We start from the raw sequence: 24,744 nt of genomic DNA, 5'->3' as shown, positions 1-24,744 counted from the left end.
TTGTAAAATAAGGCACTTGTTTGAAGGTTCTTGCATCCAAGGAGGTATGAATGGAAGATCTCTAAACTCTGAGTTGTGTTGCCCAAACATTGTGTTGCCCAAAAGTTTGCCGCTGGGGAGGGGACGGCAACAGGTTGTACTGGCTGGGCGGCTGTGGCTCCCAGCCTGGCTGTGGCCCCTGGCCCCCGGGGCCTGCCTGGAGGAGGCGTAGAAGAGCATGGAGAGGAGGCCTCCAGGGGATGAGGCCAGGGGAGCTGGTCAGAAAGCGTGGACACGCCCCAACACCTCCGCCCCACCCCCCACCACCTCTGCCCCACCCCCCATCTCCCCCCTCCCTAACCCCGTGTTGCTCACCTGGGTGGCCTGAATCCCACCCACGGGACCTCCTGCCTGCCCCTCCCCTCCACCGGACCTCGCAGGCTCCCCGCCTTTGTGAGCTCACTTGGCCTGCGGGGGAGGGGGAGGGGAAGGGGCGGGGTCGGAGCCCCAGACTGCCTCTCCTCCTCCTCACCTGACTAGGAACCCGGGATCCGTGTGCCAGAGGGGGCCAGTGAACCCCAGTGAATGTGGGGCACTTCCTCCTGCCTGCACCTCACTCAGGGTCGGCCCATGGGGTGAAATCTAGGGATTTGCCCAGCAATTATCTGGCCTCTGAAGCTGTTCTCTGTTCATGGTATCCCCAGCCGTTCTGGTGGTCCCTCTGGGTCTGGAAACTGGGGAGAGGGGTACTGAAGAGGTCTAGGTTAGAGCTGCCTTTTCTGATATTGACTCTGGGGAGACCTGGGTTGGGGCCAGGAGGTCTCTGGGACGAGGAGAGGATTGGTGGGAACAGACCTTCTTCCTGGGCCGGGAACAGCCTGGGAAGGAAGCAGAGGCCTGGGTGGGTGGCAGCTCCCCTCAAGCATCTCACACCCCTGCGCTCCTAGCCTTGTGTCTCTTACCAGGAAAGACAAATTTCCAGATGGTCCACACAGGTAACCGGGCAGAAGGGGACAAAGCACTGAAATAAAGGAGGGGATGTGGGGAAAGTGGAGCCATACTCCTCCCAACGGCCTCATTTTATGGGAGCTGAGCTTTCATCTCACTAGACTGAAACCACCACGCCCACTGCGTGACCCAGACCAAGGGACTGAGTGGCCTTTACAGACGGCTAGTTCCAGCCGCTCCCTGTCCAGGGAAGGAAAGGGAGGCCAGACTGCCTGCTGGCCCTACGTTCTAGTATGTTTGCTTGTTTGACTGCACCTCCCAGCCTGCCCCTGGGAACTGATCCTCAGATGAAAGCCATTTAGGAAGAACACATTAATACCACCCTCAGAGTCCTAGGACCCACCTCAGACTATTCAGAAGCTTCTAGAGCCAACTCTGCAGGGTGACCCCAACATAGAGCCTGGAACAAACCCAAGACCCTAGATGCAGCAGCCAGTTTGGCCAGACTGTAGCTTTCTGCTTTTTTATATGAACTTCGCTTGAGTGCAGTGGAGTTGTCAATGGTTACCCTGGCCCATCTGCCTTCCCTCTAGCAGGACCGACTGCTGTCTTTAGCTTCGGGGAAAAGGGGGCTCGTAGACATCACGTTGATGGAGGCTTGGTTCCCAGTGAACCAAGGAGCCAGTCTTGTTGGAATGAAAGTTAATAAAGCTTGCAACACCTAGGAAAGGACCTGAAAATCAGTTTCCATCTGGGATGAGGTAAAGGGGGAGGTCAGTGATGATGCATGTATAATTCCATTTACAAATTAAGAGTGCAAAAAAAAAAAAATAGTCTAGGCCACATGAGAGTCAGAGTTTTGCTTTATTAGATATCTGTGAAGACAGTGTGCAGACACAATCAAATTGTGACCTGCTGCAAAGTTCTGTGAAGTCTGAATTTTATCTTGTAGTGAACAAGACCCCAGTGGCTGATATTTTTGAATATAGTTCCATATTCCAAGCAGATGAGAGATGCGACGTGATGGCCAACAACTTTAATACTAGTCATCCTCTTAAGCCATTTCCCAGCATAAATATGCAGCTTAATCACAGCTATTTCATCTCTACAATGTGAAATTCGATCTTCAACTAATATTGCATTTTGACTCCTGTTTATATGGGTGCATGCGATTCTTTGCCACCCTGGCAATTAACCAGACCTGGGCTCTAAAAGCTAAACTTGATCTAAATAACATTCTAGGGGTAGGGCAAGGCTCTGTAATCTGGACTCATCTTAGCCATCAGTCTGCAAAAACACATATATGTCTCCTCTTTCCTATCTTGTCTGTCTGTCACTTGTCTGTCATTCACATTTATTAATGCCTGCTGTGTACAGAAAGGGCAGTTACAAAGGATATCCTTTGACAGTTCTGCTTCCAAGAAACTTGAACCTCAGATAATATGCCAGGGACAACTGAGTAATGGGTCAGGACAACAGGCCTTTTAGAAACTTTCTAAGATTAGAAAATGTGTCCAAGTGTACTTATCCGGTGCTTTTATTCTAGAATATTTCTGTGTGGGTAGGGGGAAGGGAAGGAGGGATGGATTTGAGGGTTCCCTCTAGGAAGTTTGACTCTTAGGGCTGCGTCTCTGGGGCCAGAAGAAAGTCCAGTAAAATCATCACCCCCTCTCCATCATCTGTTTGCCAACACTGCAAACTTCAACTAGCTCATTTAAGAGAAATAGTAGACAAGGAGCCATTCTTACTGCAAGATGGGAAAGGCCTTACATTAGCCAAAAAAAGGGCTTGACTGTACTACTCACACTCACACTTAATCCAGTAGGAAAGCTGGATTTGTGTACCGCTAGATTCCTTCGATTTTCTGGTGTCCTGAAAACATCACACTTTGCCCTCAGAGTGACTGCTTTGCCCCACAAGGAGAGGTTGGCAACCCTGCAGGGACACACAGTTTTTGCAGGTGTTTCTGCACAGCCGCACTGCTGACAGAACCAGAACGTTCAGCTCTCAGAGACTGGACAGGAGAATTGGTCATTATGCTCCTTTAAATATCAACTGTGAACCTCTGGGAAGGATGTGCGTGTCGAACGGTCTGATGAAGCTTTGATCCAGCTGGTCTCTGTCTTCAGAGTATCTGACCCCAGGCACCTCTGTCTACTGCTCAGTCTTGCCTACACAGTCCTTAGCTTAGCATCAGTACAAATAGACGATGTGTAAGCACGATTAAGAAATGAGACCGTGGAAAATTAAAGGCGGCAATGTCATCAACAAAATCCAAAGAGCATTTTCCCTTTTTTTTTTAAACAAGAGCACATTGTAGAAATAAAGATTCTGTACAATTTTTTTAATATTGTATGTACATAAAATTATATTACTTATAACTAAATTGAAAAGTCTTATTTGTAGAGTATGGCTGGCAACACCAAAGAAAGAACATTTAGCTTTGGAAGCAGAGCAGGCAGCAGGAGAACCCTAGCGCACACACCTTTGGGCCCGGATGCGACACCCCGCCCCTCGGTATGTGACTAGCATTCTCTAGTTCTGTGGTGTGTTCGTGTTTCACATTCTAGTAGGGAATTCTGCAGCAAGCGTTGTGAAAATGAAATTGGAAATGCTATTTAAAATCTGCATATGATAATGAGCTGTGATAATGGGGTGGTGAATCAAACTTGCATTTGATGTTAGTGGCTCATCCTCCCCTCAGCCATTATGCGTGCCTCTGGTGATTTAAAATCGGAATGAACTCCAGCAGGTGGAAAAGACAGCTTTGAACAGATCAGACGGGCTGTGAGTCAGACTCTGGATTCTTTTTCCTCAGTTGGTTCCTGAATGACGGAGAGGGCTGGCTTTGCAAGTGCCCCATTTCTTAGGTTGCCTTTCTTCCAGTCTTTTTCCTCCGCAGGCCTTTCCTGTGAGGGTTAAAAGTGCCACCCCCAAGCCAGGTGGAGCCCCGGCCCCACTCACCAGAGGGCAAGGTGTGGGATGACAGCTCTCCATTTGTAGACCCTCTCCCTAAGGGAGCCCAGCCTGTTAGACCGGAGGCTGCAAGCGCTGATCTGTGCCTCAGCTTCCAAAAAACGTAAAATTAGGAGTTTCCCAATTTTCATTGACCCACAGTCCCCTGTGGTGTTTACTAATAACTGCAGATTTTAGTCCCCCTCTCCAAGATTTGACTTCAGTTCATAAAAGAGGTAGAATCCCGGAACCTGTTTTTAAGAAGCACCCAGGCAGTTCTCACACAGCAGATCCCGCAGATCTGCTTTGAAAAAAAACCTGGCTTAAGTCATCAAATACCAGTCTATGAATTCCTTTAGACAGAATCTTCAATTTTAGTTTAAAAACCGAAGGTTTTAATGAAACATTTCATAGAACAGATTCTCTAAGGTATCACCAATGTATTCTAATATATTCTTTCCAAAATGTGGAAATAAATGGTCAAAAATCTTAGGAAGGTGAGGGTGAGCAGAGACGAGGGAGTTAATTTAAAATACGTATGCTTGTCAAGGGGAGGGGCTGTTTCAGCTCCTGGGCTTGGTGATGTGAATGAGGCAAGCTGCAACTTCATTTTCTCACATGGAATCCTACTAAGGTTAACTAGAATTACTTATGAATTTAGAAATCAGGGTTTGGCATTTGGGGAATGATATCACAGCATATAATTTGGGGTATGTCAGTAGCTCAGTATCCGTTTCCCTCGAAGCAAGTTTTTACCTGCTGAAAACTTGAGATGTCAGCTCTCCCACTCACACGAATCCTAGAGGATTAGTTGAGGCTACAGTTACTCTTTCTTTACCGAAACTATTTGGAATTTAAATGATGGGAATCTAAAATAGTGCCCTGTGTAGGCAGTCTTCTCCCACCAGCTAAAAACGCTCCAAGTTCCACTGAATCACCACTTTTAATCACACGATGATGAAAAGAAATTAACTGCAGATGGGTGGTATTTTATATTGACTGTCATCCAAACTAAAAAGTCTCAGACAGAAGACTCTCCTCCTGGCTCAAAGACCTTATTTCAAATCTAGAAAGATCCCAACAGGGCATTCTACTCAAGGGAGATCTGTTCAGACCAAGCCCGATCACTGCTGCGGAAAAGTACTGATTCCCTCGTGGGGTGGGTGTTTCACCACTCTGTACCTATGAACACTAGCTGCTCTCCTGGGATCCTGGGATTGCTTCTTTCCCAGCCTCCATCCTAAATGCCAATAGCTTTTCTGACTCCGGTGTGCCCTCAAAACTCCCTAATTATTTCTAGCCCTGGCTGTTCCCATCTTCCCTGCTGAAATTCTGATGGCTGATGGCAAGGGTCGAGGGCAGGGGAGGAACGGTCAGGGTTGAGGTCAGCAGAGGCGGGTGAGCTGAGTCCACAGGGGCAGGCGATGGGGAGGGCCGGTTAGTAATTTAAGAAGTCGATCCCAACCTTGACACTCTTCGAGGTGGCTATATCAATGGCCGTGGCCTTGATCTCGGTGTCCCCGAACTGCATGAGGGTCTGGATCTCCCTGCGGGCGGGCACGGCGGCCCCGCTGGTCCCCGTGAGGTCCAGGCGGAGCGTGCCGCACTTCTTCACCCCGGGGTCGGTGATGAAGCTCACGTCGTCGAGCTCAGAGCTGTAGATGTTGATGACGATGACCAGCTGGGAGGGCTTGGCCGGGGTGTAGCTCCGCTTGACCAGCTCGCCCAGGGCCACGGACTGGTCGGCAGAGATGAACTTGTCGAAGACGTCGGTGCACCAGCGCGTGCCGTCCTTCACCAGCAGCTTCTCGGGTGGGTGCTTGCCCTCCACGTAGCGGTTCAGCACGCCCACCCCGTAGGTGAGCGGGGACCGGCGCACCTTGATGACCGCAGGGTCCAGGCCGAAGAGGACGGCGCCCTTGAGGATGGTGAGGCCCACGTCCTGGGGGATGATGATGCGGCACTTGTCGCCAAAGGCAGCCTGCACCGCCTGCTGCAGGAGGGGCGCCTCCGCGAAGCCGCCCACCAGGAAGAGGAACTTGACGGTGGACACCTCCGGCTTCTGAAACAGGTCCCCTGAAAGGGAAGAGGGAGGGACAGCCTCCTGTCACCAAAAGCCAAGGGGGACTGGGTGGCCTCAGAATGTGGAGAATGGACGAAACCACCTGGGCCAACTGGAGGACTGACTGAAGTCTGAACTGGTTCAACAGAGTATAGAGCCTGTCTTTTAAAGAAAGGAGGTTTCTACATCAGTACGCTCAGGAATAAAAACCAAAGCTACTGTGAGCATGGAAGCAGCCTAAATGTCCATCAACAGATGACTGGATAAAGAAGCTGTGGTATATTTACACAATGGAATACTACTCAGCCATAAAAAAGAATAAAATAATGCCATTTGCAGCAACATGGAAGGACCTGGAGATGGTCATTCTGAGTGAAGTAAGCCAGAAAGAGAAAAAAAAACATATTATATCACTTATATGCAGAATCTTAAAAAAAAAAAGACACACATGAACTTACAGAACAGAAACAGATGTACAGACATAGAGAACAAACTTATGGTTACCAGGGGAGGGAAGGGGGTAGGAAGGGATAATTTGGGAGTTTGAAATTTGCAGATATTAACTACTGTATATAAAATAGATAAACAAGTTTCCACTGTACAGGACAAGAAACTAACTCAATATCTTGTAGTAACCGATAATGAAAAAGTATGAAAATGAGTATGTGTATGTATGACTGAAAGATTGTTGCTGTACACCAGAAATTGTCACAACTTTATAAACTGACTATACTTCAATAAAAAAAGAATGAAAAAAAAAAAAAGCCAAACTAAAGCTACTGCTAAGCAGAAACCCATTTTAACAGCTAGATGGTGATCGTTTTAAGGAGTTCTTTGTTACGTGTAAATGAATACCCCTAATCCTCTCCAAACCTGCAATTCTGTTAACTAAGTCAGGCAGGCTGTTAGAAATATTGTTCTTGGGTTTTCATAAAATTCTCATCCCACTGGGTGGGTGCGGGGTGGGAAGTGGATGGAGGGCCTGGGCACTGAAAGAGGTCCCAGGTGAGTCTGTTATATGTCCCCGGGTGAGGGCCCCTGGGGGAGCAGGTTGACTGCACAGCCAGATTCTGTTTACCCTCTTTGGGAGACCTTTCTTCGGTTTACATGACAGTTCTGCCTCCCCAGCAAATATTATGGTTTCTAATTTGTTCTGATAAAGCAGAGACCATCCATTCCCTAAGGCCTGTCATTTGATGATCTGATCCAACTGCTCCAGATCTCCCAGCCCTCTGACTTGAAGTCAAACGGAAAGCCCAGGTGAGGACAGGCTCTCTGCTGCTTTGCAGTACTTGCGGGGAAGGAGCCACAGCCTTCGCCCAGCATCCTCCCCCATACATGCCCAGGCCCTGCCCACTGCTGCTGGGGCCCTGGACTCCCTGCCATCCCGACTTCACACAGACTAGTTGGTAACGCTGGAAAAGTCAGTCCCCATTCTTGGCTGTGCCCCACTGAGTGGTCAAGCCCCGGCTGATCACTTACGGAGATGCTCGATGATGCTGTCGATGGTCGGTTTGAAAAGGGCATTCATGGCGTCTGGACTCATCCTCAGCATCCCCTGCGAGGACCACTTCACAAAATCCACACTGCGGGGGCGGGGCAGAGAAAGAACGACTGTGAGTGTACGCACAATACCAGGCCAACCTGCAGAGTCACGGGCCCTGGCAGGACAGTTGTCATATCTGAGAGGGTAGAAGGGGGGCTGAAAGTCCAAAGAACCCTCAGAAATACCCTAAACCACCAGAAGCTGGACCCTTAGAAATTCAAAAGCTAAGACATAAACTTCTGTTTCTCTTTGCTTTGGGCTATGGCCAACCTTCCCCTGCCTGGGACAGTCGAAGCCAAAGTCTAGTGCAAAAGACAGGGAGATAAAAGAATGTCTCTCCCATAGATGAACACATTCTGAACCCAACAACCATTGGCTTCCCGTATGTGAAAGGTTCATATAACGTGTCTGCTGCACTGAACATGAGGCTACAAACCCAGAGCCGAGGTTCATCTCCTTCAGCTCCGCAGGCACCTGGCCCATGACAGTGACAGGCCTATTCCTACCAGACGCCCCTCACTGTCCCCATCAAGGGGGCAGCATGTCCAAAGCAGTGGTGAGGAGCAGAATGAGCCCTGGGCAGGGAGTCAGCAATGCTGGGCTCCAAACTGGCCCCTACCACTTAGTAGCCGTGGGACTTAGGGCAAGTTGGCCTACATTTTCTCTGAGCCCTGGTCTTCTCATCTGGAAATTAAGAAGAAAAATAACACTTACCTTACCTCCCTCCCAGGGGTTGTTGTGAAGATCAAGTTAAACACCAGGTCTGTGAAAACACTTTGGAAACTTTCTGGGGCTAAAGGAGTGTATTACAGTGTGTACCCTGCCTGTTCTAACGTTCCAAGGGGCCAAGCAAAGGGCATGTCTGTCCCTGAAGCAAAGCACACACCAGCTGCCTCCTAGCATCACAGTCTAGATGCTGCCAGGTCTCTCAGACCATGACTTCTTTCTGTGGTGTGGAGTAGGGTGACCTAATGGCTGGCTGCAGCCAGTGTCCCCAGTAGGAGAGCTGGCAGCCCCCAAACTGTGCAGGCAAGACATGGGATTCAATTCAGAGCACGTGCCTCTGTGGGGGACCAACGGGGCAGAGAGAGCATCAGCCGAGGGGGAGTTCAGCTAGGACCCTGCTCCAAGATAAGAAGACATGGAATCAAATCTACTTGGTTTCCCACTAAATGCGGCTTCCGAGAAATGGCCGACTGCAGGTCTGGGGTAGGGAACATTCAAGAGGAGCCAGAAGCATCTTCATATACCAGGAGGCAAAGACTGTTAAAGACCACAAATGTCGACCTGAAGAGTCTCCTGCTGGCCAGGATGGTACAATCTGAGCATTAGTAAGGCTCTAACTGCTGTGGTTTAAAATACATCAAATATATTTAATTCTTAATAATACTCCCCTTGTGCTCCCACAAGAGAAAAAAAATCATTTGTTACTTTGGAGGAGGCTAGGAAATCAACTTTTTTTAAACACGATATTAATGGAAGGAAGGAACCAAGCATTTGTCCTGTCTTTCCTATGTGAAGTGTGTTTCAGGGCAACCAAACTGTTAAGGAGATACAGAGATAAGATTCTCTCTACGGAAGTAGTCTAGCTAATAAATGAAGGAGGAGTGATCGACTGAGGAGATAACCTCAGGCCACTCCCTTGAAATAATGGACCTAAGCAGTGATCAATTAACGTCACAAAAGAAAAAAAACAAGCAAATATTGCGCCCCCTGTGGGATGCAATAGGAAATACTACCACCCATGAAGTAGATTTGCCAAAGACTCAAGCCTGAATTGGATTAAATCTCTAGCTCAGTCTGCCAATTTGTACAAAATACCAGGGGACAGAAGAACACGTTAGTGTGGGCATGCAGTGAGCCAAACCTGGGCTGAAGGAAACTCTGAGACAAACAGTCAGCTTTGTCTTCTAATAGACTGCCAGGAAAAACCAGGAGGGTGAACCTACATGTTAAGCAGGAGTTAAAAGGCTCATCAGATAACTGCTCTGTTCAGCTATCATTTGGATGTTAATGCAAACTGAAAAAAAGATTTAGGCAACAACTGGAAAAATTTTAATGTTAACTGGATGTTTAATAATATTAAAGAATTACTCATTTTAAGTGATAATAGTATTGTGGTTATGAATTTAAATGTATCTCCTTTAGAGATATATACTGACATATTTATGAGTTAGGTGATAATCTGAGATTTGCTTTAAAATAATTGGGGGAGGTGGGTGAGGATTTAGACTGGCCAGGAACTGACAATTCTGGAAGCTAGATAATAGAAATGTTCCACTATAAAAAGATTTTTAGAAACCCTTGCTTTTTGTCTATTATTTTTAAAATACAGCTTTAAAACATCTTGTAAATATGTTCATTTTGCAACAGGCTGAGCTACAAACACTTGCCCTGAGCCAAGTGCAGGACACCCAGACTCCCAGGGGATTCATTTAACAACTGTTTACTGAGTACACTACTATACGTGCACCAGGTCTGCTGGAGACACTGAGTATAAAACAGGGGCCAAAACAGACAAACTTCCTTGCTTTCATAAAGCTTATATTTTTTAGTGCATAAACATAACTAACACACAGATAATACTTTCCAGGACCCAGGCATTGTGTGAAGCATATATGAACTGATTTCATCCTCACAACCCTTTGGGGTAAATGGAATTATCATCCCCATTTTCCAGATGAAAAAAACTGAGAAACAGAGAAGTCGAGTCACTTGCCCAAGGTCACACAGCCAGTGTATAGACTTGGGGCTCAAAGTCCACACCCCCTTCTTCCCTCCTATCAACGCGATCTACCCCCTAGAATGTCCTGAGCCCAACTTGACCCCAGCTCACTTGCTCTTCCTCAAGGCGTGCTCCACGCTGTGCCCCCGGAATTTCTTGTAGTAGTCAATGAAGGAGAAGGGCAGGGTGATGTTCAGCGGGTTAGTTCGGTCTGGGGCCGCCGCCCTTTTGCGAGACTCAAATGCAATCATTAAGTCAACCCAGGCCGCAGGACGCTTGATTTTGAACTGCTCGATAAAATCCTCTCCGAATATTTTACACAGAAGCTTTTCAAATTCATAATCTACTCCTAAGGATCCATAGGGTCCACCTGAGTTCAGAACAAAATGGGAGACCACTATGTTAAAAACGGTCAGAAACGGAACCCAAAGTCGGAGAAAGCCCACGCTGGGTTCTGCTCAAAGCAGCACGAACTTGGACCCCCTCAGCCAGCAGACAGATCTCAGCTCTGTGTTCTCACTTACACTTTAAAACCCTTAGGTTCTTCTCATTCCACATGGAGAAGCTTTTTCCTACAGAAATCACTCATCAACAATGTGAGATCAATTACATTTTAAATAAAATCAATGCATTCAGCTAACTGGGAGCACCGTGGTATTCCCACCGAACACTTCCAACCACAGGGTCTGGAAAACCAGTGGACCTCACTCAGTCCCCACCCCCACCAAGAGGAAGAGCCTGTTCTTCCGTTTGGTGATCTTGATCTAAGACCAGGTGTCCTGGGACCTCCCTAGAAAGCTTAGCCACAGCGCTAAATCACAGGTGACAATCAGGTGACAATCAGATCCTTGCAGGACTTTCAGAACCAAACTCCTTTGACCAGGATCTGAAACAGGCTCACTTTATGCCCAAGCCCAAAGTTAGGGTGGATGTGTTTTAAAGAATATTTAACCGCATTTTGCTCTCAGGTTTCACACATGCAATCCTCTACTGCCTAGAGTCACATGTGCTAAGGGCACTGAAAGAAGGAAATGCTGAGGGAAAGCTGAAATGAGAAAGACAGTTCAGGTATGAGAAAAACAGCCATTTTTCTCATTCGCTCAGGCTCACCTGTTGCTTTGTACAGTTCTTTAAGGTGTCCCTCGGGTAACCGTATCTGATGGACTGTCAGGTCTACGGTGCCACCGCCACTGTCCACCACCACATACTTGTCACCTGGTACAAAAACAGCCATCCTTTACACAGACCTCTTGTCCACCACATCCTGGAACAAGCTCGCGAGTGATGACTAGGTGTACCCAGCTAAGCACCATCGACACTTATTAGTACAACGGTTTTGCTAATTAGGGAGTTATTCACAACAGAAGAAAATGAGACAACGTCTGCCCAGAAGTGACGGTTAGCACCGTGATGAAAAATCCAGATGAGTGAGTCTTTTAAGTCTAAAGCATTCATGCTGCTGCATACCTGGCACGTACACATAGACAAGTTAATGCCAAGTTAATAGCACCATCAAATGACCTGCTGTTTAAAACAAGAATTATTCTGGAACTGGTGTATTCCAGTTCCTATTTTCCTTCTGAAGAGCCTACATGGTTTTAGAACATGCAAAATTACAGCTCTGAAAAGAGCTCTCCCCGGTGAGTGGTCTGAAAACCAACTGATTTGGAACATTTTCCAAAAGTGCAAAAGGAACAAAAGGAATGCATTTTTGCCAGCAGCACGCGCGTGTGCGCACACACACACACACACACACACACACAATTCAGCAGGGGCAAAGGACATTCAAGAACGTTACCTTCCTCCAGCTCGGACCAGATTTCTCCTATGACATTCTCCACCAAAAAGGTCCGACTTTGCCGATTACGTCGTATGTGTTCCTTAGCTAGTGACCAAAAGAGAGAAAATAACACCGGATGAGAAAGCATGAAAGAGCGGGCAGCCCCCTGCCGTCGGTGGAGGTAAGAGAGCAGGGGGGGTTTAGGAAGACAACATTTGGTGATACTTGGTCAAAATGATTACGTAAATACAACACAGGGAATGACAAAGCCAGATCTTCCAGAGCAAGTAGCTATTTCCACCAGCCTTCATCTATTCATCTTCCTGGCAGCTTCGGACGGTGCCCTGCTGAAAGCTCACCCTGATGAGATCTCTTCCTTCAGTGACACTTTCAGGGGAACGGGAATAAAATCGGTCAATTCCCTGGCTTTGCTGCCCCAGGAAGGAAGCTGTCTGCCAAGCAGCCTGCAGTGTGCTTGGTTAAATAACTTCACATCAAGGAACTTCGTCCGATAAAAGGAATGTAGGGTATGTTTTCCTAATCAGGATGCTGGACAAACGGGCCCGGAGCCATTTCCAGACCCTGTTGAAGCCAATATGCTCTTCAGCCACAAGGTGGCGCACCCGAACCTGGCAGAGCCCGGCGCCAGGTTTTCCTGCACACCCCGGGTCAGTCTGGCTGTGGTTCGGGGTACTTAGTAGCGGCTTTGGCGTCTCGCTTGGGTATTTCATCTCCTGCAGTCCTCCTGACAGCCCAGTGAGGCCGGTAGGGCACAAATCATCGTCCTATGTTCCGATGAGGAAACCAGGTCAGGGAGGTTAAAAGCCTTGCAGTTCCCACGACTGACTTGCCGCCTTAAATTAACCCTCAGACCCCCGCCCCACTCTGCCTTTGAGATTTAACAATTTAGAGTGAGGTCTGAAAAAGCAGAATACGAAAGTTTAGAGATGGGAAAGGTGCTGTGAGAGAGGATCTGGGAAGCAGCTGAGCACAGCCGCAGTGGGAATTTGGGCAAGTCACTTAACCCCTCTGAGCCTCAGTTTCCTCATCCATAAAATGGGGGCAATAATACTTGGTCTTCGTTTCTCACAGGCAGAGCACGGACCAGTCCTCTGATTCATCCTCAGCACCCAGTGTGACACCAGGCACACGGTAGGTGATAATGAAGACAAAGCACCAAGTATGCGACCGGGAACCCAAGAAATGACCACTACAATGAACGATTAGAGCCGTCCAGGTTTTACAGACAAAGGCTTTGTCCACACTCTCCTCCCCCTCTATCCGCTCTCTGCTTGCCCTCCACCAATTTTTAGTCCCCGGGTGGGTGCTGCTGACTCAACTGTCCTACAAATCCATCTGGTTATCCATTAAGGACCCTTGACCCTCCGGCCTCTTCAGCAAGGAGCACAGTGTTTGCAAAACATCTTCTCAGGAAAGTGGGATGGCAAACATGGGGCCAGCCTTCAGCTCCTGGGTCTCTGGTTTACAGAGCGGAGGTCAGCCCCTGATTAAAGAATTCCTGCGTGCCTGGGAGGGAGTCCCAAACTGAAGGCCTCTCTCCTGCTCCCAACACCAGCTCCAGATGTACTTACATTGCACGCCTCGTAGTGGGCAGTGGCTTTCTGAAACAATCTGGATGGCTAACGAAATGGCATTCATAAAACATGGCCAAGTTAGGCTAATAAAACATGTTCTGAGCTCTCAAAAAATTATCCCATTTTTCAGTCAAATTAAGCCCAAGATTATGAAAAATGTGTCCTTTGCTAATCCCATTAAATCCTTTTGGAGTGAAGTAAAACCGACAGCAAACCCCGCAGTGCTGGGGGTGGAGTGAGCTCCGGTCTCCTCCCGGTGCCACTGGCGTCCATCTGGGAAGAGTATCCGGGGGCAGAGGACAGCCTGGGGTCTCAGGGCATTAGTGCCATCCTGGGTACCCCTGACTAAGTGCTCTGCCAGGCCTCCCCACATAGCACCCCATCCTGGGAGAGAGGTTCTCACTGTAAAGTGAGGCTGAGACAGAACCCCTGCCTTGCCGCCCCCTCTGAGGGGTCGTGGCCAACAATTTGGGGATTTCAAAAACCAAAGACACCCCTCCGAGCACATGAAACAGCGAATTCCACAAAGCACAGGACGCAGACGCTGGGCAGTGTGGCAGTAGCTGGGATATGTGAAAGGAGAGGAACCTGAAAACTGAGCTCTTGGGGAAGGTAAGCATTCAAAGCAGATTCCCCCTCACGCGGGAACGTCCTACTTCAGAAGCGTTCAGGAGAGCCACCTAGAGTTAGCTAATTCTGACGTGGGTTGATGTTTGTGAACAACAGAGAATCAGCATATGAAATACAGAGCCCTCAGTCACTTCTCTTTTTTCCAATTAAAACAATGAAGAAAGAAATTTAAATAACTGAGATCCATCCTGAGTATTTAAAACGTGACTGCATCTGATTTAGTTAGCAGCGAGGCTAGCCTGGCTGTGCTGGGGTGAGGCCGAGCCTTGTGAGACAAAGGCAGATCAAGCCCTCCAACTCAGAAGAAAGCCTGTCCCGTTCCTTCCGGGTGACTCAGATCGAGGGCGCTAACTCACAGCCCTGGCAGGCCAAGGCAGCAGTCTGGTGACAAGTGAACTTTTTGCCACTCTCATGGCTGAGATTCACGGCCACCTCCATCTTGGGTTGAAAATGCAGACCAGTGGCCGCTGGGGCACAGTCACCCTATAAAGAGGAAGAAGAGAGGCCTGGCTGGGCAGGAATGTGTGCCTGTGAAGGGTGAGCCTGGGCCCCAGTGCCCCGGGTAGCGTAGAGACAGGCTTCAGGGTGCAGACCAAGGAAGACTTGGGACCAACAAGTGACAGTCCTCACTACTGTCATCCTTCTCTTCCTGGGCCTGGGCCTTCCAGGGCAGGATGGAGAGGCGCTGGGTGATGGGGGGTTTCTGCCCTCAAGGCCCCCACCTGGGCACAGAGCTCAGAGCCGGGGTGCACAGAACCACCCCCACAGCTCCCATCAGCTCCCATGCTCGCTCATGTAGCTTTGACTGACCTAGGGTGTCCCCCCGACTCCATGGCCCTGGGCAGACCTACAGAGCCCCGCATACCAGGGGAAACAGCGCTGGGGACCAAGATTGTGACCAACTTGCATACAGGTAAACATTAAAAAGAAAAAGTCCCTTAAAATCCCCATCCTGGATTTCCCCAGGCCCTGTTCCCACCCACAGCTAAACAAGCATCCACCCTTTGGGAAAAGTCAGCCCTTTCCATCTGTAGCTTCAGCTCTCGCCAGGTTTCTAGTTAAGACACATAATGAGCTCATCACACACGAAGGACCCCAATGAGTGAGTCAGCAATAAATCAACAGCCTTAATGGAGGAATTAATAACAAGCAAGTGGAATTAGATTAAGTATCAGTTAATAGACAGGAAAGATTAAAAGCCTAGTAAAATGCAAGGCCAAGAACCACTCCCAGGCCACCCTCAGGCTCTTGGAGGGAAATGCTCTCCCCTAAGGCACTTGGGTGGGTAATAAAGTAGGGGAACCACTGCTGAGACTACGGGGGTCCCTGGAGGGGCCAGGTAGGGGGTGCTGAGCACAGAGGTGCTTATACCAGCCTCCTGCAGAAGCATCTTGATTTCTCACGACAGCATTAAGTGCCTTCAAAAACTCAGCGGCGGAGAAACATGCAGGGGGCAGGAGGGGACAGCAGGGAGGGGGAGAGAGAGAGCAGGAGGTACCCTGTGCAAACCCAGCTCCTACTGTGTCACTGGAGCTGTACCCATTGACGGCCGCCTTGCTGCTCAGCTCAATCATCTGGTGCAGCCGCAGCTTCCGGCAGTAGATGGAGGCCGCCTCGGGCTCCAGGGCAATGATGAGCTGCTCCGAGTTCTCCGGGGAGGCCAGGCCTGCCTGGAAGACAGAAGGCAAGGCTGGGTCGCAGGCTCCTCGGCTGGGACAACTCCTAGGACGCCACACCTTAGGCTGATACCCCCAAGGAAGGGACTTTCACACTCTGCTTGTTTGGCAAATTCCCTCCACAGGTCTCTGCAGCACCTAAACTTGGGGTGATCGGGTACCGGGCCCCAAGCCAGGTACCCAAACATCAGAGAGTGGGCCAAGAAACAGACAAGCACCCTTGGGAAATGCCAGGCTCTGCGAGCCTCAGGGTCTCTTGCATTTGGGGCCTGCTTGGCCCAGAACTGAGAAGCACAAAGAGGCAAAGGACCCAAAACTTTGAAAACCAGCACAGGATGGGAGGCTGATGGTCTGTTTCTGGTTCCAGAGAACTAAATGGTCTGACTGAGTCATAGCAAACCCCAGTCTTGGGTGGCCTAGGAGGCAAGGGCCGTGGCTGGACCTCAGCTATGCAAGCGTCTGATTCTGCTGTACAGGAGTCGGCTGTGTTCTCTCCAGAGCTGCAGGAGGGCTCCAGGAGGAAGCCCCCCAGAACCCCATGTAGTCCTCATTGCCTGGAGTGGGTAGAAAGGCCACTGGAAGTTATCTCACTCAAAGCCTATATTCATTTAACAGCAGAAAGGCTTCAGCTCCGTGATGTCTGGCTTGTTCCAGTCACAGCCCCTCCAGGCCTTACGCAGGGCCAGCCAGGAGGCCCGGGACCACCCTTCTGAGGGCGCGCAGAGAAACAGCCTGGCTTGGCCTCTCATGGCCTTGACCTGGAGCACGAGGTCTTGGTTGCTTGTTGAAGCTGCCCGAGCTCACGGCTTTCCTCGGTTGCCGGCACGGATGGAGAATGTAAACTTGCTTTGCTCCCGTCACCGTTGTTTTTGCTGTCTTTGCTGCGGTTTCCTAGGGAGCCCAGGATGCGCCCTCAGGCAGCACCCACTTTGGAGAAGGCCCCCAGTTCTCCCCAGGCCCCAAGAGGTTTAGTGGACTCATCTCATCAACAGAGACAGAGGTCCACCGAATGTCACTCGTGTGTAACGGCCCAGTGGGGACAAGCCTCCTGGAGTCGTGGGCTGAAGGGGCTTAGGAGGGTCAATTACTGGGCAAGAAGAGGAGGGCAGTTCAGGTTAGAATATTAGAAATGTCTTCCCATCCAACTCCTTCACTTTATGCAGAAAGAAACCAAGGCTCAGAGAGGTAGAGTGACCAACTGTCCTGGGATTCCTGGCACATTGGACTTCCACTGCTCAAACCGGGGCAAGAGTCAAGGGCAACAGAGGTGGCAGAGCCAGCCCAGGCCCAGGTCTTGAGCCTTGCAGACCAGCTCTTTAATTGGGTCCCAGCTCCCCTGCTCTTAGTAACTCCAGTTCCGGGCGGTGGCGGGGAGGTTGGACCCAGGCGTCCATACTCTGACAAAACTCCTGGGTGCCTTGAATTCTCCCTCCTCAACTAGTTTAAAGATACAGTCTCTTCGCATGCACTCTGGACGGGTACCTCCCACACTGCAGTCATTAGTTCTCCCTAATAACCTTACCCCAGAGGAACCTCTTAATTGTGTCTTAATGAGTTAACATCAGCTGGCAGGTGACTAGAAGTCTCCCCTTTGCCAAAACCAGAGGCCTCACAAGCAGCAGAACCCTTTCTGGAAGACTGACCTTTACAAAACCAGATGGAACTGTGCACGTGCCTACACCCTCCACTGGGAACCCGCCTACTTCCTGCCTTGAGCCCTGGATCGAAGAGGCCAGGTCTGCCCTTAACTTGCATGGGCCAATAGGTTACTGATGCAGATGCGTGACAAGATTTCCCCGTCTAAGGGATTCAAGATGTCCCTTCCCCGAGCCTCATTTCCTTGCAGGGTCCCATGAGACATCCTCAGCACAGAGATAGCTGATGGTTACAGTGCCCGATGGAAGAGGACAGGGATCACACACATGAAGTGCCATCAGTCACCTTGAAACCTCTGAGCCTTTATCCCCAGGATCCCAGAAGGAGAAACCCAGAGTAACCGCCAGGAGGAGCACGCCCTGCAGGACAGCCCCCGTGGATTGCTTCTTCCGTCCTCCTGGGTTTGTACGTAAAGCCAAGGCCCTCCTAGAATAGAAGCTCCCACAACGTGGGCTGAGGAGGGAGGAAAGGCAGGCTGTGAAGAAGCAGCGGGCCCTGTACGTATAAGCCTCTCCTCCAAAGCTCAGGATGGAGAATGAACTTGGAGGAGGGGTGGGGAGGCAGAGCACAGAGGGGCGTCCAGGACTCGCTGTGAAGGAGGAACGGCAAGGGCTACCCACTCAAAAGGCACATTCCTGTCATCTCGTCCCCCCCGGGATGTCAGCCAGCCGGGCGGCTCCCACGTGGCCGGAAAGAGCCACCCCTGGGCCCAGGGGCGGAGACAGGAGGGGACGAAGAAGAGCAGAAAATACACGCCCTATTCCCTGCCAGGCCCTCCCTGAAATTCTGAGCAGGATCTCCAACTTAGATGTGAAATGTCTACACGGAAAATCACATCTAGTCCAGACGAGTGAGGAGCCTTGAGTCTTCACTCACTTTGGTACAGTTTGAGGGCACCGGAGGGTGCCTGGTGTGTGACTGAGACCACCCCCACGAGGATGCTGGGGGCATAAAAGACAAGCAGGCTCACCTGAATCTGCCCCAACAGCACAGGCTGCACCCCTCGGGGGGCCTTTCATCTGTCCCTGTCCAGCTGGGCTGGCCCTGGCTCCACAGTAAAAGCTTTGACCCATTTCCATAGAGGATGGTACCTGAGTGCGGAGGTGAAGAGGACCCCGAACCAGTGGGGAGGGGAAAGGTGAGGTCAGTGGGGGGCCGGGCAGTGCCTGGGAGGCCAGGACAAAGCAACCACACACCTTTGCTTTAACCAGGCCCCAGCGGGCTCCCCAGCAAGAGTAAGGAGCTGTGTCCCCACCAGCAAACTCTCATGGAAGCCACAGGGGAGAGCTGAGGGAGAGGCAAGAGGAGACAGCTGTCTCCAAGCAGATTGCATCTCCCCAGGCCAGTTCCCAGAGCTGCTTGAGAACTCCAAGAAGAAAAGCACAAGGCTCCGCCAGGCTCTCTGAGACGCAGATGTCTCTGTCTCCGGACAGAAGGATCCGGTACCCCAAAGTGTAAGCTTTGCTTCTGCGTAAAAACACTTGCCATCACTCTCAGCAGAAGCCCTCTGGCCTGGCAGCTGGCGGGAGACCTGGGGGTCTCTGCCTGGGATCAGGCTAGAGTCGATGGCAGCGGGAGATCACTCTGCTTTGGGTAATTCTGCCTCTGGAGCTGATACCTCAAGGCTGCTGTTCTGAGTGAGCTTCTCCTCCGCTGGGGCCCCGACCCAGCACACAGCACACTCTGCCTCCACTAAGGATGGATGTAGGTCTGTCTGCTTCTCCTGCATGTTTGCTAAGGGCAGCAGCCAGGTATTCGTACCCGAGAGCACCCAGTGGGTGCTCAGAAGGTGGCTGCTGAAGGAACGAATCCACCGTCCCTCCAGCCAGCCTTTATTCTGCAATTATCTGGCCCTTCTCACGAGAGCATTTCAGACACGACCTGGGGGTTCTATAAACAGAAAGCGTCTGAACCAAGAGTATGCCACCCTATTTGACTCCCCCTCAAATGTGGGGCAGCAGAGAGTTCCATCACAGGCGTTTTTAGAGCTCTGCTTCCGGGTCACAAGCTCCACTTGGGAGGACTGAGTGGGTGAGAAAACTGCACTCCATGGAGGCCAAGAGGTGGGCGGTACCCCGGCTGCGGCTGCTCTGCCCCTTGGCCCTGCAGTCAGCCAGGAAAACCCGCCAGGGGCCGTGTCCACAGCTGAGAAAAGTGGCCAGACCTGTCGAGTGCTCGGCTGGCCCGGCGTCGAGCTGCAAAGAGCTGCAGCTGCACCAGTTCTGAGCGTCACGGGGATGGGTTTTTTCCTTGATGTGATTATTTTTCACTGCAGTTTGTTCAGAACAGGAAGCAAACGCAGGCTGCAGCGCCAAGTTAGATGAGATCATCGAAGTAGGGGAACATCATTTATCTAACAGGTCTCTGGAACCTACTAGAGGCACACAGTTTGGGCAAACTGCCTTAGAGACGCACTGGACTACCTCCTGTCCGTGGTGCCCTCAGGGCTCAGCGGGACTGTGTCCTCACCCTGGGTCTTCTCTCAGGGCCTCAGAAGAGGCATCGCTGTTCTTCCTGCCGCCATCTTTTCACTGAATGCTCTTAAAGGCTCTAAGGCTGACCTGAGGCCGTGGATTACAAAAGATAGAGATTTAACCCACTTTCTCAACACACACTTGACACAGAGGAGTTTGGGGAGTTTCACAGATGGAACAGTCCCCGGATCAAGTGCTGGGCAGCCCTCCCTGGCCGTGACTCACAGACCTCCAAGTGGAGGCCCCAGGCCCACCCACTGCAGGCCTGCTTCTCCCATAGGAGATGCTGCCCAGATCCTCATCTCCTGGCTCTGCATCCAGGCCTCTTCCACCTCCACCAGGCAGGTGGGAGGATGGAGTTCAGCCCCCACGTGACTGGGCCATGACCTTGGGCTCAGGAACCTCCCATAAGCCTGGAAGGAGGGGCTTTATTCGCCACATGCCAGCAGGGTAGACTGGCCAGTCTCCCGGTCACCCTGAAGGAGAACCATCCTGCCTCATCCTTCCAGCACATCTGCCTGAAGCCAGGCCAATGAGCAGCACTCGAGGTGGGAGGGCTGGTGGGCCCTCAGCTCTCAGAAGCTGACTGGGCTGAGAACCGTGTTTTTTGCTCAGGTTCTGTATTTGTCAGCATTAGAGAAACAGAACCAGTAGGATGTATGCATACATAGAAGGAGATTTATTATAAGGAACTGGCTCACAGGATTATGGAGACTGACAAGTCCCAAGACCTGCAGTTGGCAAGCTGGAGACCCAGGAGGAGCTGCTGTTTCAGCTGGAGGCCAAAGGCAGGGGAAAAATGATGTCCGAGTTTGAAGGCAAGTGGGTGGGCCAAATTCTCTTATTCTATCTAGGGAGGGTCAGCTTTTGTTCTAGTCAGGCCTTCAACTGATTGGATGAGACCCACCCTTAGGGAGAGCAATATGCTTTATTCAATCAATTGACTTAAATGTTAATTTCATCCCAAAACACCCTCACAGCAACACTCAGAATGATATCTGACCAAATAACTGGTCAAGCTGACACATAATATTAACCATCAAAGGTATGTGTCTTTCTTACTCTGTAGAATAAATGGGAGGTGAGGAGGGAGAGCTGGAGAGATGCTGATTTGGGCCACAGAGTAGCACATTCCATTTCCATTTTGTCAGGAGGACTCTTCCAGAAGACAGGCTGAAGAGCCAGTGCCCCTAACACACCATCTGCCCCTGCCCAGAAGTACAAATGGCTTCAATGAACCATTTGTCTGTGAGCAACTTAAGAGCAGGGCCCTGTCCTGCTCACACAAGGTATGACCCGAGCAGCTCCCACAACCTGAGCACAGGAGGCCCCAGCACAGGAGGTTTGTTTAATGAAAAAATCAACAAGGTGGGCGGGTATAGCTCAATGGTAGAGCACATGCTTAGCATGCACAAAGTCCTGGGTTCAGTCCCCAGTACCTCCATTAAAAAAACAAAAAAACACAAATGAGCAAACAAAGAATGAATGAATGAATGAATGAATAGTCCCTGCCATCTTCAAATCCATCCAATGAACGTAAGCTGAACATACTTACCAAATCAGAATGACAAAGAGCCAAAACTTAAGTTGCACATCTGCCGTGTGTCTCTGGGGAAGCATATCCTCCTCCACCCTGAGGACACCACACCCTCCTCAGCCTGGTTTCCTCCTTGGCCCCCAGTGTAAGGGGCCTCTTCCCACACTTCCCCCAAAGCCCTGAGAAATCTACCAGTCACTGCATCCCTTTCTTTTTCAGGCTGAAAACAAGAACTGCCCCTTTTCCGGGTCACATGTTTATTGCTGAAGTCTTCCTGGGGGCTGGAAAATGGAAGTCAAAACCGTGAATCCTGAGTGTCCTTCCTGGGGAAACTCGGGGCGCTGGGCCGGGTCTTAGCCGACAGCCGCGTCCCAGCACCCTGCCTCTGGACACTGCCTGCAGGCTGACGCCATGGAATAGCTCCGTGATGTCCAGGGCTTCTGTGGACAGTGAAACTGCATTTGTGACTCTAACTTTTTTAAGAAGTTGCCTCTTTCTGGAACTTCCACCCTCTTCCTTCATCTCTATAAAAATAGGTCTATTTTTGGCAAATAACATAGACTGAGCCAGATTCTCACGCTGACCAGAGGAAGGGGAGAGTGGAGGAGACAGTCTGGGCCAGGGGAGGGAAGAAAGGGACCGGTGAGAATCGGGAAGGCGACACTGCCCTTCCCTGAATTCTACCTGCCTTCCGGAGTAAAGCTGCAAGCATCAAGCACAATCCATAAAGACAAGGTGCCCGTGGCCATTTGACCATGTGCGGTGCTCAGGGTTGATTCAGTGGGTGTTTTCAAGGAAAGGCTCATACGTGTGGCCATGGCTCGACATCAGAGATATGTCCCCTGGGAAAGGTGGCTGCCTCCTGAGAGGTGTGGTGGGGGACAAGGGGGCATCTGTGACCACAGTGACTTTCCCCAGCCCAGCTCAGGTTGGAGGCTCTGAAACCTTATTCTCAGGACAGAGCTGACCCAGGCCCCAGGGTGGGCTTACATTTATTAACGCAGTGAACTAAGCACCACAGGAGCCAGCTCCATCCTGGGGATCAGAACAGCAGGTCAGTACATCCAGCCCTTCTCGTCATAAAGTCAGACCCTCATGGAAGCCCCGTTGTGGCACAAGCTGTCTGCAAACAGTGCGAGGGTTGGAGGCCACGAGAGTTGGTGGCGCCAATGATGTGTCCACAGCGCCATGTTGACCGGCACGCTCCTCAGCTGTGTCACTGTCCTCATCCGGCTGTGGATGCCTGCCACCACACAGGCAGCCTCTACCCTCTCTGGGGCCACCATACGTGTCGTGCTCCTGTGCTGCTCATAAGGTGGATCATGCGGAGGACATCATCCTTTATTTCCCAGCTGCATAAGGGCAGCTTTCAGCCTCCAGACCAGCCCGATTGGCCCGCTTCATGGCTTCATGGCCGTTGGCCTTGTCTTTGTTTCTTTCTTATTCAAATGTTGTTTGCCACGCCTTTTCCTTGAGGGTGTCATTTCCATTCCCCCATAAAGAAATGTCTCTGAACCCCAGTTTGAAATCTTAGCTCCAAGGAACCTACAGTAATGGCAACCAGACCTGGAGATGAATAAAGCCAGGTGGAAAGTGGAGCCCAGCCCCTCCTCTTGTCAGTCTGACCCTTGTCCTCCCCAAGGAGGAAGCTGAGGAATGGGGAGACTCCCTGTCGCCCTGCCTGTGGGAGCCCCCTCGCTGCCTCCCAAGGAGGCCTGTGAACGCTGGGGGACATCGGAGTGGGGTGACAGTCACCGCCATGCGCATCTTGGCCCCCCGCCCGCCCCCAGCCCTGCACTCACCTGGTAGGCAGCTTGTCTCATGAACTGTTTGGCAGGCTGTTTCCAGATGGCAGGCACGGTGATGACCCATCTGACGTCGGAATTCTCGAACTCCGAACCCGCCTGGTCACTCAGCTCCTAAAGCCACAGAAAATGCAGCAGCTCAAGTGGACAGAGCTGGTCCTCCTGGGGCTTCCCCTGAAACTCCAGGCTACCTGGCCATGGACTCTTGGAGCATCTATTCCTCAGCCTCCTGAACTTGCCAGCATCAGGGAGCAAGTCTGTTCTGAATATTCAGCAAACAGGGAGCTCCCAGCTGCTTTCACTCACTGAACATGACTGCAGGTGGGAGGCGGGCAGATCTGAGGCCTTTAGCCACTGCTTAGTCACGTGACTTAGGGCAAGCGGCAACCTCTCAGGCCTCAGTTTTTTAGTCTGTGCAATGAGGATAATAATACCTTGTTCATTCGGCTGTTGGGAGGACTGATAATTTTCTGAGAGCTGCATTTACTGAGAGCTCACTCTGGGTCCACCTTGTGAAGCCCTTTCCACACCTCATCTCCATTCACCCATCTGAGAATCCTGTTAGGAAGAGATTAGAACTGCCCCTTTTCTACAGATGGCAAGATAAGGCTTTGTGATGACTGCCTAGCTAGGAACTGGCAGAGCCAGACTCTGGACCCAGACCCAGGTCTGTCTTGACTCTAAAGGCCAAAGTCTCAACTAAACTGTAAGACGTGATCTCATATCTGAACAGTGCCTGGCCTGCAGCAGTGCTCAACAACCGGTGGCATTTGTGATCAGGGTTGTCCCTGTCTGTCATCCCTGTCATCCACCTTGCCCCAAGCCCAGCACATCCGGGGACTTCTCCTGGCACGATGGGGAGGATATGAACAACACGACCTAAGCAAGAACCACGCTGCCCTTAACTTTCAGTTCAGGTAAAACCACACCAGTGGGACCCGTGTGGATAACAAGGTGGGTGGAAGCATCGACCAGGCCCACGGAGACAAAATATGTCTCTAGAATAGCTCTCAGACTCAGTGTTCCCACCGGTAAAATGGGAAGAATAGCACGAACCCACAGCGTTACTGGCAAGATTCAGTGAGAATACAAGGGGAACCTCCAGCCCAGAGAAGACCTTCCTTCCTTCCCCTCCCCTCCCGGGGCCACATTCACCAGACAAATAGAAGATCAAACCTAAAAGCACACTGATGTGTTTCTGTATCAAAGTCAGCTCTGGGGACATGCTTCAGAAGACTGAGGATTTTTTTTTTCCTGATGGGTATCTCATTTCTCTACTGTTTCACTTAGCTATCCTGGGACTGACCCACCGTCTCACTGAACTAACTTCCTCTTTGATCAGTAAACCCTTTTTCTTTTTGGCCTTTTAAAAAAGT

The 24,744-nt window shown here is 50.7% G+C and overlaps 1 protein-coding gene across 1 annotated transcript in view; it reads right to left on the bottom strand.

Annotated features, from left to right (window-relative positions):
- Window positions 1-1,772: 1,772 nt before the first annotated feature.
- Window positions 1,773-24,744, bottom strand: part of HSPA12A (heat shock protein family A (Hsp70) member 12A) — a 67,906-nt gene continuing 44,934 nt past the window's right edge. Inside the window, exons 6-12 of the mRNA XM_074373550.1 lie at window positions 23,366-23,482; window positions 15,719-15,890; window positions 12,014-12,100; window positions 11,326-11,430; window positions 10,327-10,585; window positions 7,427-7,530; window positions 1,773-5,958 (exon numbers count right to left, since the gene is read on the bottom strand). Coding sequence (XP_074229651.1) covers window positions 5,321-5,958; window positions 7,427-7,530; window positions 10,327-10,585; window positions 11,326-11,430; window positions 12,014-12,100; window positions 15,719-15,890; window positions 23,366-23,482 — 1,482 coding nt within the window. The 3' untranslated portion in view covers window positions 1,773-5,320. The remainder of the gene's footprint in view (window positions 5,959-7,426; window positions 7,531-10,326; window positions 10,586-11,325; window positions 11,431-12,013; window positions 12,101-15,718; window positions 15,891-23,365; window positions 23,483-24,744) is intronic.

This window comes from Camelus bactrianus, chromosome 11 (genome assembly GCF_048773025.1).
Source record: "Camelus bactrianus isolate YW-2024 breed Bactrian camel chromosome 11, ASM4877302v1, whole genome shotgun sequence".
NCBI classification, from domain to species: domain Eukaryota; kingdom Metazoa; phylum Chordata; class Mammalia; order Artiodactyla; family Camelidae; genus Camelus; species Camelus bactrianus.
The sequence above is the reverse complement of the archived record's forward strand: the minus strand, read 5'-3'. Positions and strand labels throughout refer to the sequence as shown.